Consider the following 12,956-nt stretch of genomic DNA (forward strand, 5'->3'; position numbering starts at 1 on the left):
GACTATTACCGAGAGTTTGGAAAGGGAATGAGAGAATCTATCAAGCGAATAACAAACTGGTCTGTTAAATACTTCACCCACCGGAGATCCTACTTTCCAGTTCCAGAGCTCGCAATGGATCTGTCTGCTATTGCGAAATTAACTCCAATCCCAGTAGTGCCCATGGACAAGGTGAACATTGCAAAGATTAGGGAATGGGCGAGTGAACATGGACAGAGTGTTCGACAGCTGAGGCCTTCTTAGGAGTGTAGCCGTGTCGCAATATCGCATGTTTCTGGGAACCGATGTCGCTTAGCCAACAGCTGTAAATGTCGCTGTCGTTTTTCCTGCTATTGAAATGCTGTCGCACTGTGTCGCTGCCGCATTTCAGTACCATAATGATGCCGCTTGTCGCTGTTAAAATGCTCATGTGTCGCCAGAATTCAGGGTCATGTCGCTTGTCGCTTTTACCCCTTGGAAGGCCTCATAGCTTACTGTTAGGCAGCAAACAACAACATTTTCAGCTGGCACATTGCCCATGTCAGCATACGGGCTAAACCTACCACAAGATCCTCTTGAAAGCAATGTGGAGGAAGTCACTGAAGGAGAGGAAGAGGAAGTTATCGAAGAGTATGACTTTGACTCTGATTCCAGTTTATCTTTGTCTCACTTGTCTGAGGATGATGATGAGGAGAGGGATGCTCTGGTTCATTCTATCTTGACAACTCGAAATGGAAGACAAATTAGGGCAGTGGCTAGGCTGGATTTTTTAAAAAACAATATTTTTCAAGCTGATTTGATGTACTTTTCAAGAACATTGCAAGCTGGAAAAAGTGCGACAGCACTTGGGAACCACTGTAAGACCCTATAAACGTCTGCAGGACTCAAAATCATGTCAACTAACTGACTAAACGATTTTTTTGCTGCTTACTGACTAAGTAGCATTTTTTTAGCTGTTTACTGACTAAGGAGCATTTTTTTAGCTGCTTACTGACTATAGCTATACCCCATTGACACCCTCTTATATAAAATTTTAAGATCAACATGATGTGTGTGCCCCCCGGAACAACCTCATTCCCAGAGCTTTTCCCTTGGTAACTGGAAAGCCCTGGGAATGAGGTAATGTCCCTGGGGGGGGGGGGGGCAGCAGCTTCCACATAGGTGGGCTATTTAGGTAACTGTGCCACTGGATAGCGTATGTGTTTTTATAGTTCTCTTCCCTTAAAATGGGCCTAATTTCTGCCCCTGTTGGCATTACAGTCCTCATCCTCAGAGACCCAGGGGCAGTTAGTCAGGGCAACACGAAGAAAACTGAGCAGGAAAATCGGTGCAAACAAGAGATTACAAGAATGAGCAATGATTTTCCTGCTCAATTGGCTTTGTGTCGCTCCAACCATCTCCGAGGATCTGCATCCTTAAATAGAATTCCTTTGTATCAATTAGATGTCCAGCTAAACGAAAAAGATGGCCTTAAAAAAATGAACTTCCTGTAGGACTCTCCCCACCATGCCACAGAGAAAAACAATGACCTGTTCACACAGAAGTACCCCACCCCCCACCCCCAGGAGTGTAGCGTTATAAATGTGGGATCTCATGACCTTAAGACTAGGAAGAAAATGTATGCAGTGCAAATGCAATGCATTTTTTTTATTATTGTTTGCAGCAGTTATTAGCTGTAAAATTACACTTGTAGTATATATATTTCATACAAAAAATGTCTGGAGGACATATATATATATTTTTACATAATTTGAGCTGAAAAGTTAAATATGGCTATAAAATAGTTTCAATCTACACATTTTTTCAAAAGTAATTATTATCTTCATTAAAGTTATATATTATATAATTTTATATATTTCCAATTCATTGACAAAAATATTGCTGGGCCTGACCATGGTCAATGTGTTGTATGTACTCTAGCGCAGTGGTCTAATGGTTAGACTATGCTCAGGACTTCAGATCAAGCAGTACAGGTCAAATCTTAGAAGGGTCATCACTGTGTTGTGTCTTTGGGCAAGACATGTTACTCTTCATTCAAGTGTATAAATTTAAGGGGGCAGTATACCTGAATTTGAATGAAATTTAGGAGGTTTAAAGAAGGGATTGAAACAAAAAATTGAAACACCCGCAGACACCCCCACGCAAGGGTACTCCAGGCTGTCAGGGACTGTCTAGTGTCCGTCTACCAACTTTTAACTATTAAATTCTAATTTTAAAAACACAATAAATCTCCAATATTTCTTATTTAGCTAAATTTTACTAATCCTTTGCGAAAAAACTATATTCTCCCAACATCCCCCAAAAATACCGTTAACACCGTTAAACATAGCTAAATGAGATAGTGAGAGCATTTCTGGATTCCTTGAAACATGAACGAGATATTTCCGTTAAACCTGTGTAAAGCTGTGAAAAATTCCCTTTGGGTATAATGCCCCCTTAATTCTGGAGGTCGGGGGGGGGGGGGTAACCAGGGAGGAATAGAAATACTCCTAGTTGCTTCCTGCTACTGATGCCAGGATTAAAAAGTTCCAGCCTGATGGGCCACAAGGCCCAGGCTCAAGCTTAACCTTGGATATGACAATTATCTTTCACAGTTCCTGTCTCTATCCAGGTGCAGAAAGACATACCAGGGATTTTAATTCTGGGGAGGGGGTACCCTGCAATGTACTAGCACCCCATCCAGGGAAGAGTAAAAATACCCCTAGTCCCTTGGTCAAATAGTAAAACCAAGGTAGAGAGCAAGCCTGGTGAGCCATCTAGGCTAGAAAATAAACTAACATTACCTTAAACTACTTTTTGACTACAAAACATTCTCATCATGAGGTACATTTGAAGGGGTGGTGAATCAGGTCCTTCAAAAAATTCAGGGATCTCGATTGCCTGGAATTTTTCTGGAACGCATTCTCAAATTTTTATGCAACTAGGCTAAAAAGGTCACGGACAGAACATCAGTCTCGCCATTTCACAAAGTCTCAAATTTACCATAAGACACCCCTATTTATGGATCTTGTTTGAACATTTTAGATTTGCAATGGCTCACAAATAATTACAGTCAACTCCCACTATAACAGACACCTTCAGGACCACAATTTCATGTCCGTAAAAGCGGAAGTCTGTAGTAGCGGGAGTAATTTTCAGTAATTCTTATTCGCCGGGACTTCAGCTCCTGTCTGCAATAATGGAGTGTCCATAATAGCGAGGTGTCCGCAAGGCGGGGGTTGACTGTATTATTCTTGGGTGTTGTGTACCCCCTGGGCGGGGCAGACCCCACATCAAGGTGAGGGGATGCTTCTAGAGTACTTTCTCGTAACCAATATTTAAACTGGAAATTATGAACAATAGTTGAATGTCCTTACTCTTCTAGGTTCCTCTTTTTTGTGTCAAGAAATTTCTTGGTAAAAATAGCAACATTACAAAGCAAGACAAGAATGGCGCCACCAATACTAAGTCCATTTGGAATGACATCCAGTACTATTAGCTGAAGAATAAACGAAAAAGCAATTCCGGTTGTGCGAACCAATGTAATGATTGATGCTTTATCCATAGCTAAGGCCTTTGTCGCAATCAACTCCCCAGAATAACCAAGTACTCCGGCTGCAAGGGCGAAAATAGTGTCATGAGTTCCACAGTCGGGGAATTTAAATCCTGAGATCAAAGAGCCTGCAAGGCTGATGATTGATCCAACGAGGGCAAAATAAAACACCACTACTCTTGTACCAACTTCTTGGGACATTTTTCGTGTTAAGATAATAGAAAAAGCTGTAACAATTGCTGCGCAAACAGCGACAAGTGTAGGTACCCAGGCTTGTTTGGAGCTGGTACTCGTGCCCAAAGAGCCAAACAAGAAGGTAGGCCTCCCAATTAACACCACCCCTCCTATGCTTAGCACCATAGCTATGACATCAAACTTGCTCACTGGTTCTTTGAGAAAAATACGTCCGAGAATAGCTGTAAAAACGGGAGAGGTGTAAATGATCACCCTAGCGTCCGCTAAAGGCATATGTTTAACCGCATAAATAGACAAAGTCATTGCAGTGGCGCCGGTTACACCGCGAAGCAACAAATATTTGCTGTGCTTCCACGGATAGATGAACTTATCTTGGAAGAATACCATCGATGGGAGCGAAAAAACAAGTTGTATTGTTAGTCGTATGACTGTCACCTCTAAGCTAGGGATGGTCTCCGCGAGTTTCACCATTAATGCGGTTACAGAAACGACCAAAGAGGCAATGATAGCGAGGATGATGCCTAAAAACCGGTGTAGAAAAGCGACCCTCTTTCTCGTCGAGGTTTTCATCTTTGTGGCTACGATAAGCTCTGTTGTGTTATTAACTCTCTCAGAATCCAGACCATCTTGTAGCTCTATAGCATGATTATTTGCCGTTCTTGTAATACCTGTATTAAAGTGGCTCTTCTCTGTCGTTGGTTCAGTGGAATTTCTCTCTGTAAAATCGCCATCTCCTTCTTGTGGTAAGCTGATGTCGTTTCTCCGACGAAGTCTGGCTATAAGTGGAGAGAAAATTTTCGCTGCCATGTCTTTAAGGTATAATAACTGCTCAAGAAAAAGGGTTCGTTCAATTTAAAACACAAATTCTCGAGCAAAGGATTGAAATTAACTGTCCCGGCTGGAAGTTCGTGATGACTGCGCTTTTTGTCATCCGGACTACTAAGGTCACGCGATTGTCACGCGACTTCCTCACGGTCACGGTCGCTCATAAGGCTTTTCTCCCTGGACCCCCTAACCTGCGATCAGGCTTTCTTTTTTTCGCGCCGGAGAGAAGGAGAAAAAAAGGAAAGCCTGGTACAATTACTTGTCAAGTCGTCTGCCGCCCCCTAATTAGCTATCTGTCAACGTCGTCGAGAATGTCGGCGATGCCATCAGATAAGCGTGCATGATTAGCGCCTTCAAATTATATTTTTACTCTCACAAACATGTGTTTGAATTACCCTTTTTGAACGAGCTGATCGGATGGTTTTTAAAATTTGTTTTCAGCAAAGGCTGATTTTGTCTGAGGCTCAGATCAGACATTTTAAGGTCGTAGTTTTCGTCACTGGCACGATCCCGCACGATCGTCTGGCGTCTTTGGTGGTGTGATGTAATAATCTTCGACACCATTGGTGATAGATCACGCTCTTGCCGAATCCCGTCGGAAGCACCGCCAAAACATCTTTTTTCACAAACTATTCGTCGAATACACTCCCTTTGTTCGTCTTAAAAAGTTTTGTGAACAAAACTCTTGAAAGATTTTCTAAATGCTAGAAGAACTCGCTCTCTACTTCATTCCGCTCGACACCCGCCATGATAACAATCATCTACGTGCGATATTTTTGGACCGGAAATTAGACTTGAACTCAATTAGCCAATCAGGATAGAGTTCTAATGTTGCCTTTTGTTTTCCAACCAATCAGAAAAAAGTCCAGATTCTGGACTTTTTACAGACGACTCGACAAGTAATTGTATCAGGCGTTCATTTTTCCGTTGACCCCTCCGCCGCGAGAAAAATAACGCCTGATCGCAGGTTATGGACCCCCAGGCCAGGCCCTAGCAATGGCTGAACTGTCGTATTTGAAATTATTAAAAACAAACAAAACACACACATACACACACAAAAAAAACCAATAAAAACAGATATCACCGCTGAGGAATAAAAAAAAATCAAGCTTTAAATGCTGCATGATTTCATCATTGGATCGTTTCTGTGGGACGTGTGACAAAATTTGAAAGCAATGGTGATCAGTTTGCCTTGGTTCTCTGTTGGCTAGTTCTGCAGTATTGTAAGGGCCTGTTTACAAGCAGGTAGGGTAAGCCTAGTGCTAGGGTTACCCTAGCAGGAGGGTTACCCTAGCGCTCCCACATTTCTCCATTTTTTCATCGACGTGTTTACAAGGCAGCTAGGGTTACCCTAGCACCTAGGGTAACCCTAGCTGAGTGCTAGGGTTACCCTAGGTGCTAGGGTAACTCTTGCGCCTTGTAAACGCTCTGCTAGGGATAACTCGCCTACCCGGGACAACTTTATTTTGGCTCCAAGAAGTTTAATATGTTTAAAAAAATACCGACAAAAACAGCGAATTGTGACCAAGAAACATCCTGTTCATTCACAATTTGTCGTATTTTTGCACTGGAACGGAATTATTTTCGAATAACAGCTTCTTACGAAAAAATTTTACAAGGTTAACTGAAGCGTAACCGGTGTAAGTTGACCCGGGTAGTAGGGTCACCCTACCTGCGAATTTTGCTTGTAAACCCGGGCTAGAACCCTCTTGCCGGGGTAACCCTAGCACCTAGGGTTACCCTACCTGCTTGTAAACAGGCCCTAACTGGGTTTAATTATTCAATAAAATCAGCCAAGACTTCAATACCCTTTAGCTGAGGCTAATTTAATATTTACAAGGCAAAAATGTATATAATTCGATAGAAAATCGTGTTAGGATTATGACAAATGTGCAATTTTAAATGCTTAAAGTTGAACTGCGCATTTTCAAAAAAACGGCACGCAATGCATGCAGAGGCGATGACGTTTATCAAAGGCGACTTTAAGGTCACGCAGGACCCTTGCTCATTAAATTCATTAGCACAATTTTTTGAGCAGTTTTTATATTATAATGCTTTATTCCTATAAATTTTGAGCACTGATTTCTCTTAAACATATCACGGATATTGGGGAATTTTCTTGTGGAATTATATCAAGGTTGTCGTTTTCCTGGCAGATTACCGTTGTCTGTGATGTTTCAAACTCTTAAAGTTAAAACTGCACCCGTTTTTGTATCCTCGTTTTCAGCTAGAGGAGCGTAAAACAATAAGTAATTATACAACCTAGTGAAAAAACGAAACTTCTTTCGTGTCGTGACTTGTTAGATTGTTTGTACACCCGACTCAGGCTCATATGTTAGCCTGAGCCGTTGGCAAGGGCGAACATTTAACGTTGAGTTTGAAACGTGGAGTTTGTAAAATGTGAAGGAAGATGTATTTCCAGCCATTTCTGAAGATTTCAAAATTCCTCAGGGGAGCCTGCCTCTACTGTCTGACCCCCACCACCAGCACACCCAACACAATCCAACAAGGCTCGCTTTAATTCTAACGCTTAATTGACCCTTCCCCTTCTCCGTAGTCAAAACATTTCAATAATAGAAAGCCATCTCAACCAGGTATTCTTTGTAATATAAGACGCGGTGAAAAATTTGGGACATTGTTTAATCTCAAGTTCTGACAGAAAGTTTTTACGCCTAATGTAGAGTCCGTTTAATCAGTATTGCTTTGACTGTTATCAAAGCCGTGTTATATTTGAGACGTTTCCTTGTCTTCAACTTAAATCCCGGGCGAGAATTTAATTTCGAAAATGTCGTTTAAACCATCATTTTACTAAAACCTAAATAAAAGATTTGCTAGTCGTATTTTAATTTCAACCGGCTTACAAATAATATGCGACGTTATCTTGGTTCAAAAATTCAAAAAGCAGACACTAAGTACAATTTTAAAAACCGAAGTTTTTTACACCCATTTTTAAATTTTAATCCCTTGAATACAATATTTAAGCAACTTTTTTAGAAAGATATAAAGTAATTTTAACGAATTTCAAAGTAAACAACGTTTTAACGTGTTGGCTTAGTGTCGTGAATTAATGGGACTTTAGACCGCGCCATTAATTTTTATTTGTTTTCTTTTTTAAAGTTGTTTTCTTTGAAATTAGTTGCTTGGAATTGTGTCATTTCACTTTGTTAAGGAAAAATACCCAATTTATTACGCGAATGAAGATATCGTTTAGTTGGTTTACACTTCAGTTAGGTTAAATTATGCCATGTACTTGTAGTGTCAAGTATTTATCAAGATAATTCGTAACAAAAACATAAAGTAAAAAGAAAAGATGACTTTCCGCAGTGTCTTTTTATTACGTAGACAGCCTTAAAAGTTTTTAACTTCGTGTTTACTCATATTTACCGGTTAGCATACAGCAATTTCCAGTAAAATTCGAAAATTAGCCCCAGTACACACTTAAATCCAGAATTTTTCTCACTTGTAGTTTCTGTTAAATCCAGAATATTTCTCACTTGTAGTTTCTGTTTTTTCAACGAAAAAAAAACGAGTAAAATAAATCTTAAACGACATTTTCTAAAGAGAGATTCATAACCCTTTCTAGGTTCATTTTATTACAGTCAGTGTTCCAGCTGCACTGAGTATCTTATTTTCGCAAACAAAAACAAAAAAAATGAATGTGTTTTTTTTTTTTCAATTTAAGTCGTTTTCAGAAGACTATGACCTTTGTAAACGTTTTTGAACTACGTATCCTCTGTTTGAATATTTGTTTATTCAGCTGTGGCCATTAGTCAGTTTTTTTATTCAGAAATCAATAGCCTTTAATGTGTTTCTGATGTTCTACCTTAAACTTTCGAAAGCTGTCTAAATATGTGTTCTCGAAAATCTTCTAATCTCAATTAGCTATCCGTAAACACACATCCTAGCTTCCCACGGCGAAATTAATATATACTGAAGCTTTGATTCTTAGCTGCATCATTTAGTGTTCTTACACTGCCAAGTTCGTTTGCCTCAAATTTCCTCCTTTGAGATATCATGAAGCTGGTTTTCATCTTTGCCTTCTTGGTCTACTTCTTAGCTAGCCCAAGTGAAGCCCAAGTAAGTAAGATAAATGTTTTGACATCATAGAATTGAATTGTTGTCCAAGCGAATCGCAATTTTTGTTAGAAGCTTTTATCTCTTCTTCTATCTCTTTTTCCGACGCACGGATAAACGCAATATATCAAACACAAGAGGGAGTATTTCATGACATTTTAAACACCTAGAAGAAAGTTAAAAAACGACGCGCAGCAGTGTAAAATAAATACTTCTGGCTCCTTTCTTTGCAGTATGAAAGACGTTCTCTTTCTTTTTAATTTCAACAGCTACCAGAGTGTTTGCCTGCTTTAGCAACTTACCTAAAGAGCCAAGCCTCGCTGTTGCAGAGCGTCAAAAGCGACCTTGAAGCAACTAAGCAACAATTGCAACAGGCCATTGGTAAGTTTGATTAAAGCATTTCTTGCCTACATATCCTTCGAGTATCTATAGCATTTCACTGGGAGTTTGTCGGCGGCCGGGAGCAATTCCGAATTATAAACATGTAGTAATTTTCTGCTACTTTTTAAGCAACCAAAAGTTTTTGTTATGTTGATAAGAGCCACCAATGCGCCATATAGCTTAGGAAGTTAATGGGTGACAAGCTCATATGCTGCATGCAAGAGAAAACCACTCCTTACACTATCCATGGCGCAAAAACAAGCCGCAAGCATCGATTTTAAGGCTCAAAAAGCTTTGTCAATACCTGATGGGGCATTCAGGTTGGTCTTTTTTTGTTTATTAATCCATAACTTTTTTCTCACAGGTCAATGGCCTCCTGGTCATTACTGTATTCTGGCAAGTGGATCATGCCCAGCCGGATTCACTCGTCACGCGGGCAAAATGATTGCTCTGAAGCAATACTCACACACTCCCACATACATCACTCCAGCCACCTTTGGAGATAGCAGGATCAAGTGCCATGGACCCTGCGGTCGGTACGGACAGTGGAACGGAGAACTGTACATCACAGCTTGCTGTAAGTGATGGAGAAATCACAGGAATCCCTTCATACCACAGGCAGCCCTACATAGCGGTATTACTCTGAGGCTGTTAGGAAACTAGGGCAACCCATATGCCAAATATTTACTTACAAATCTTGCTATGTATGGTATCAGTGATATTCAAATAAAGAGCATGACAAAATGATCTTGTTTTAATTTGCTTTGAGTCTGTTTAAGGATGCTTTAAAGCCTGCTGGAAAAACTTACGCCACACTCTCTCAAGTAACCAACCCCATAAAACTTCACAGTTCAGAGTAATATTGTCACCCAAGGGAGACATTTTGTTACAGAAGTAAACTACTTTTAATTATGTTTAAGATCTGTTATCTAGTCAGAATAAAAATGCGTTAAGAACTGATTTTTTAGACAGTATTTCTTCTTGTGGGAAAATAAAGGGAGGCATAGTACTGATAAAAACATGAAAACAAGGATAGGTAGGCCAGGGTGGCTTTTTTTAGCCTGCGAGCAGGCTCTCTATTCGGGGGCAACGTAAAGGTTCGGCGAGCTCAATTTTGCTTGCGGGCTCGCTTCGCGCCTTCGGCGCTCTCTAAGAAAGAGATTCACGTTGCCCCCGAATAGAGAGCCTGCTCGCAGGCTAGACTTTTTTGATCTTTTTTCGTTCAAATGTCTCAAATCAAACAGTTATGTCCAGGATTGGAACGCAAATGAGATGCACGTTCCTCATGACAGGCATCACAAAGTGTCCTCATTAATAAACGTTAACCAAAACACACCAAAATCTGTCAAATATGAGGTAATATGGAAATGTCAAATAACGCAGTCAAACATGAAGTACTCATTAAAATATTCTTGCGTTCATTCCTGGACGTAAGTGAAATTAAATTGGCTTGAGTTCTGTTTGGGTTATGGTGCTGTTGGCCTTTGCGACTTTTTCATTTCAGTAGGTCCATGGTTTTTTTTGGGGGGGTGGGGGGGGGGTGCGGGGGGTGGGGGGTGGGGGGGGGGGTGGGGAAAGGGTGACTTTTTCGGGGGTATCTTTAGCAGTGATTTTGTGTTTAAAAGCTATTAGTTAAAAAAGCACGTCATTTCTCAGCAGACAATAAATAGTTTGGCCAATTCTCAGCTAACAGTTACCCCATTCAGACCCTCATTTAAACCAACACAAAATATTTACTCGTATTTTAAACAGGTAATGCCGCCATACTCAAATTAATAACTCATTAAGGAATCACAAATGCATAATTAAAAAAAAAAGTTTTCTCGCATTCCTACTTTGAATACGTCATATGAGGTGACTTTTGAAGAAATGTGAGATGAATTTAAGACTATCATTAAGTAAACAACTCTTTAACATGTTGGCATGTTGTGGTTTTTAATTGAGTTAATGGGATTTAAGATCACACCATTAACATGACTAAGTCTTATTTGTTTGTTTGTTTTTATAAAAAAATGTTTGCGTAGGGAAAAGATACGATTTGTTATCGTTTTGCTTTGACGTCATCAGTCACGTGATTAGAACACTTTTTCGAGTTCTCCCAAACTTTCACGAGTGTTTCTATAACTCGATAGAAACAAGGAAAACATGTTTTCTATTTCTTTTAGAAAAAAGCACAAAGAAAATAACGCACAACATATAAGGTCATTGTTTCAACTTTAGATTGAAGCTAGTGGTGGGACTGAAACGGTCATTAATCAGCTCACACAAGAAAAGGTAACAACTTTCAGTTTGTGTAGTTGAATACATACGCAGTTTTAGAGCCGGGCACATGCCCGATTCCCTCTATAGCGCGCGCCTGCAGGGAATCACGGTAGTTGTATTCATCAAACCATGCGCGAGACTCAGCAACGTGCATCGTTGCTGAGTCCAGGGCGCCCTGCTGAGTCTCGTCAGCGTACGTGCTCCCTCCCGTACAGACTCTGAGAGAGGAGGAGGGGGGGGGGGGAAGTCACAAGTCAACCCGAGCGTATACCCCAACGAACGTTAACGTCCGCTTGTATCTTTGATATTGGACAGCCACAGCCATGTTATGGTCAATTGACAGCCGTCAAAACAGCTCATCGAGGTCTTGTGTTTTTTTTAAGCTGACCGCTAATCAGGTTAGAATTTTTCATTATATTGCAGGCTAAAATCTTACTTTTTTGTCGTGTTATGACATCATTTTGTAAGGGAGGAACTCCGCTTTAAGGCTTGGCTAAATCTATATATTAGTTTTAACTGTGGCAGTTAGCGTCGTTTGTGTTTAATCATACTTGAAAGTTTGACCGACAGGGCCCGAAAATGGCAGTGACGTCTTGTACTTGCAATTCACGATTAATAAAATTATTTTCTTCAGCATGTTAAAAGTGTTTTCATCTTGTATAGGGTAATATCTTTTTGTCCTAGTAAAAGCATTTTCAATGTATCCTCAAAACGTAAAGTTCTTTTTCAAATCGCCTACACTTTTAAATGGAATTTTATCGAGAAATAAATTCTTGAGTAGCGCTAGCCGCTGCTGCGTGACCGTTCATCGCCAAATATTTATTTTGCGAGGAGCAATAAATTTTAAGTTTACTTTTAAAAGCGTGGAAAATTTGAGATGTAAAGCTCAGACAAGACACACAATAAATGATTGTTTTCAAATGACAAGATAGTCATGGATGTTTATTGCCAGAATATTGTGGCAAAAATGGCTCTGCTCTGTAAAAAGTCCCAACACAAAGGGAGGACTCAGTTCTCAAAGGCGTTCGCTTCTAGTTCAGAAGGCCGGATCTCTCGTGATCCGCACGCCCCGAGCTCGACTTGTAAGCAAGTCTTATCAAAAGGCACAATATAGTGTTTTTCACAAAGTAAACATTTTTCGTTGCGTAGTCTTGAGCGTGGGCAAGTCAAGAATAATTAATTTTCTCTTAGCACTTCCCCTAGAGCTGCAGGTGATCTGAAATCGAAATTAAGTTTCTCGTAAACATGTTCATTTTGTGTTGGCAATTTACAAAATACGTATGTGAGAATTGAGCAGCCTACAGTTCATCGTTTCAGAGGAGATCTACAGTAAACAACCTAGTAAATGCCACAGCTACAACAAGTCTCTCGTAGCTCAATTGGTTAGAGCGCCCAACCGGTATCTGGAGGGCCATGGGTTCGATTCCCGTCGGGGACTCGGATGTTTCCTTTGACCCATGCTCGTGCACGTGTCATTGTTGAACAATTCATCTTCATTATCACACTTACTTGAAATGAATTTGCTACTTCACTATTTGCGCCAAAAAAAATTGCAGTGAAAGGCGTTCCTTTCTCAATTTACACTTATCTTTTGGTAATCTGGCGCTGTCTCAATCTTTTCCAGTTCAATTTGAAGGCAATACATGTATTGCCGGCACATTGCAAGAAATGAATTTAGCTACGGTTTTCACGCTATTTGGACAATTTC

The 12,956-nt window shown here is 40.2% G+C and overlaps 3 protein-coding genes across 3 annotated transcripts in view; 2 read left to right on the plus strand and 1 right to left on the minus strand.

Moving 5' to 3' along the window:
* Window positions 1-12,956, plus strand: part of LOC144629550 (solute carrier family 35 member G1-like) — a 57,528-nt gene that overhangs the window by 4,301 nt on the left and 40,271 nt on the right. The window lies entirely within an intron of this gene.
* LOC144629605 (solute carrier family 35 member G1-like) lies at window positions 2,431-4,513 on the minus strand. Its single transcript, XM_078487844.1, has 2 exons — window positions 2,525-4,513; window positions 2,431-2,485 (listed from the first exon to the last, which is right to left on the minus strand). The coding sequence occupies exon 1, from the start codon at window positions 4,511-4,513 to the stop codon at window positions 3,332-3,334; it is 1,182 nt and encodes a 393-aa protein (XP_078343970.1). The 3' UTR covers window positions 2,431-2,485; window positions 2,525-3,331.
* Window positions 8,508-9,733, plus strand: LOC144629564 (uncharacterized). The gene is made up of 3 exons (XM_078487805.1): window positions 8,508-8,608; window positions 8,875-8,986; window positions 9,351-9,733. Exons 1-3 carry the CDS (start codon window positions 8,546-8,548, stop codon window positions 9,569-9,571), a joined length of 396 nt encoding a protein of 131 aa, XP_078343931.1. The 5' UTR covers window positions 8,508-8,545; the 3' UTR covers window positions 9,572-9,733.

Source organism: Oculina patagonica, chromosome 11 (assembly GCF_052425735.1).
Source record: "Oculina patagonica isolate OP01 chromosome 11, crgOcupat, whole genome shotgun sequence".
In the NCBI taxonomy this organism is placed as follows: domain Eukaryota; kingdom Metazoa; phylum Cnidaria; class Anthozoa; order Scleractinia; family Oculinidae; genus Oculina; species Oculina patagonica.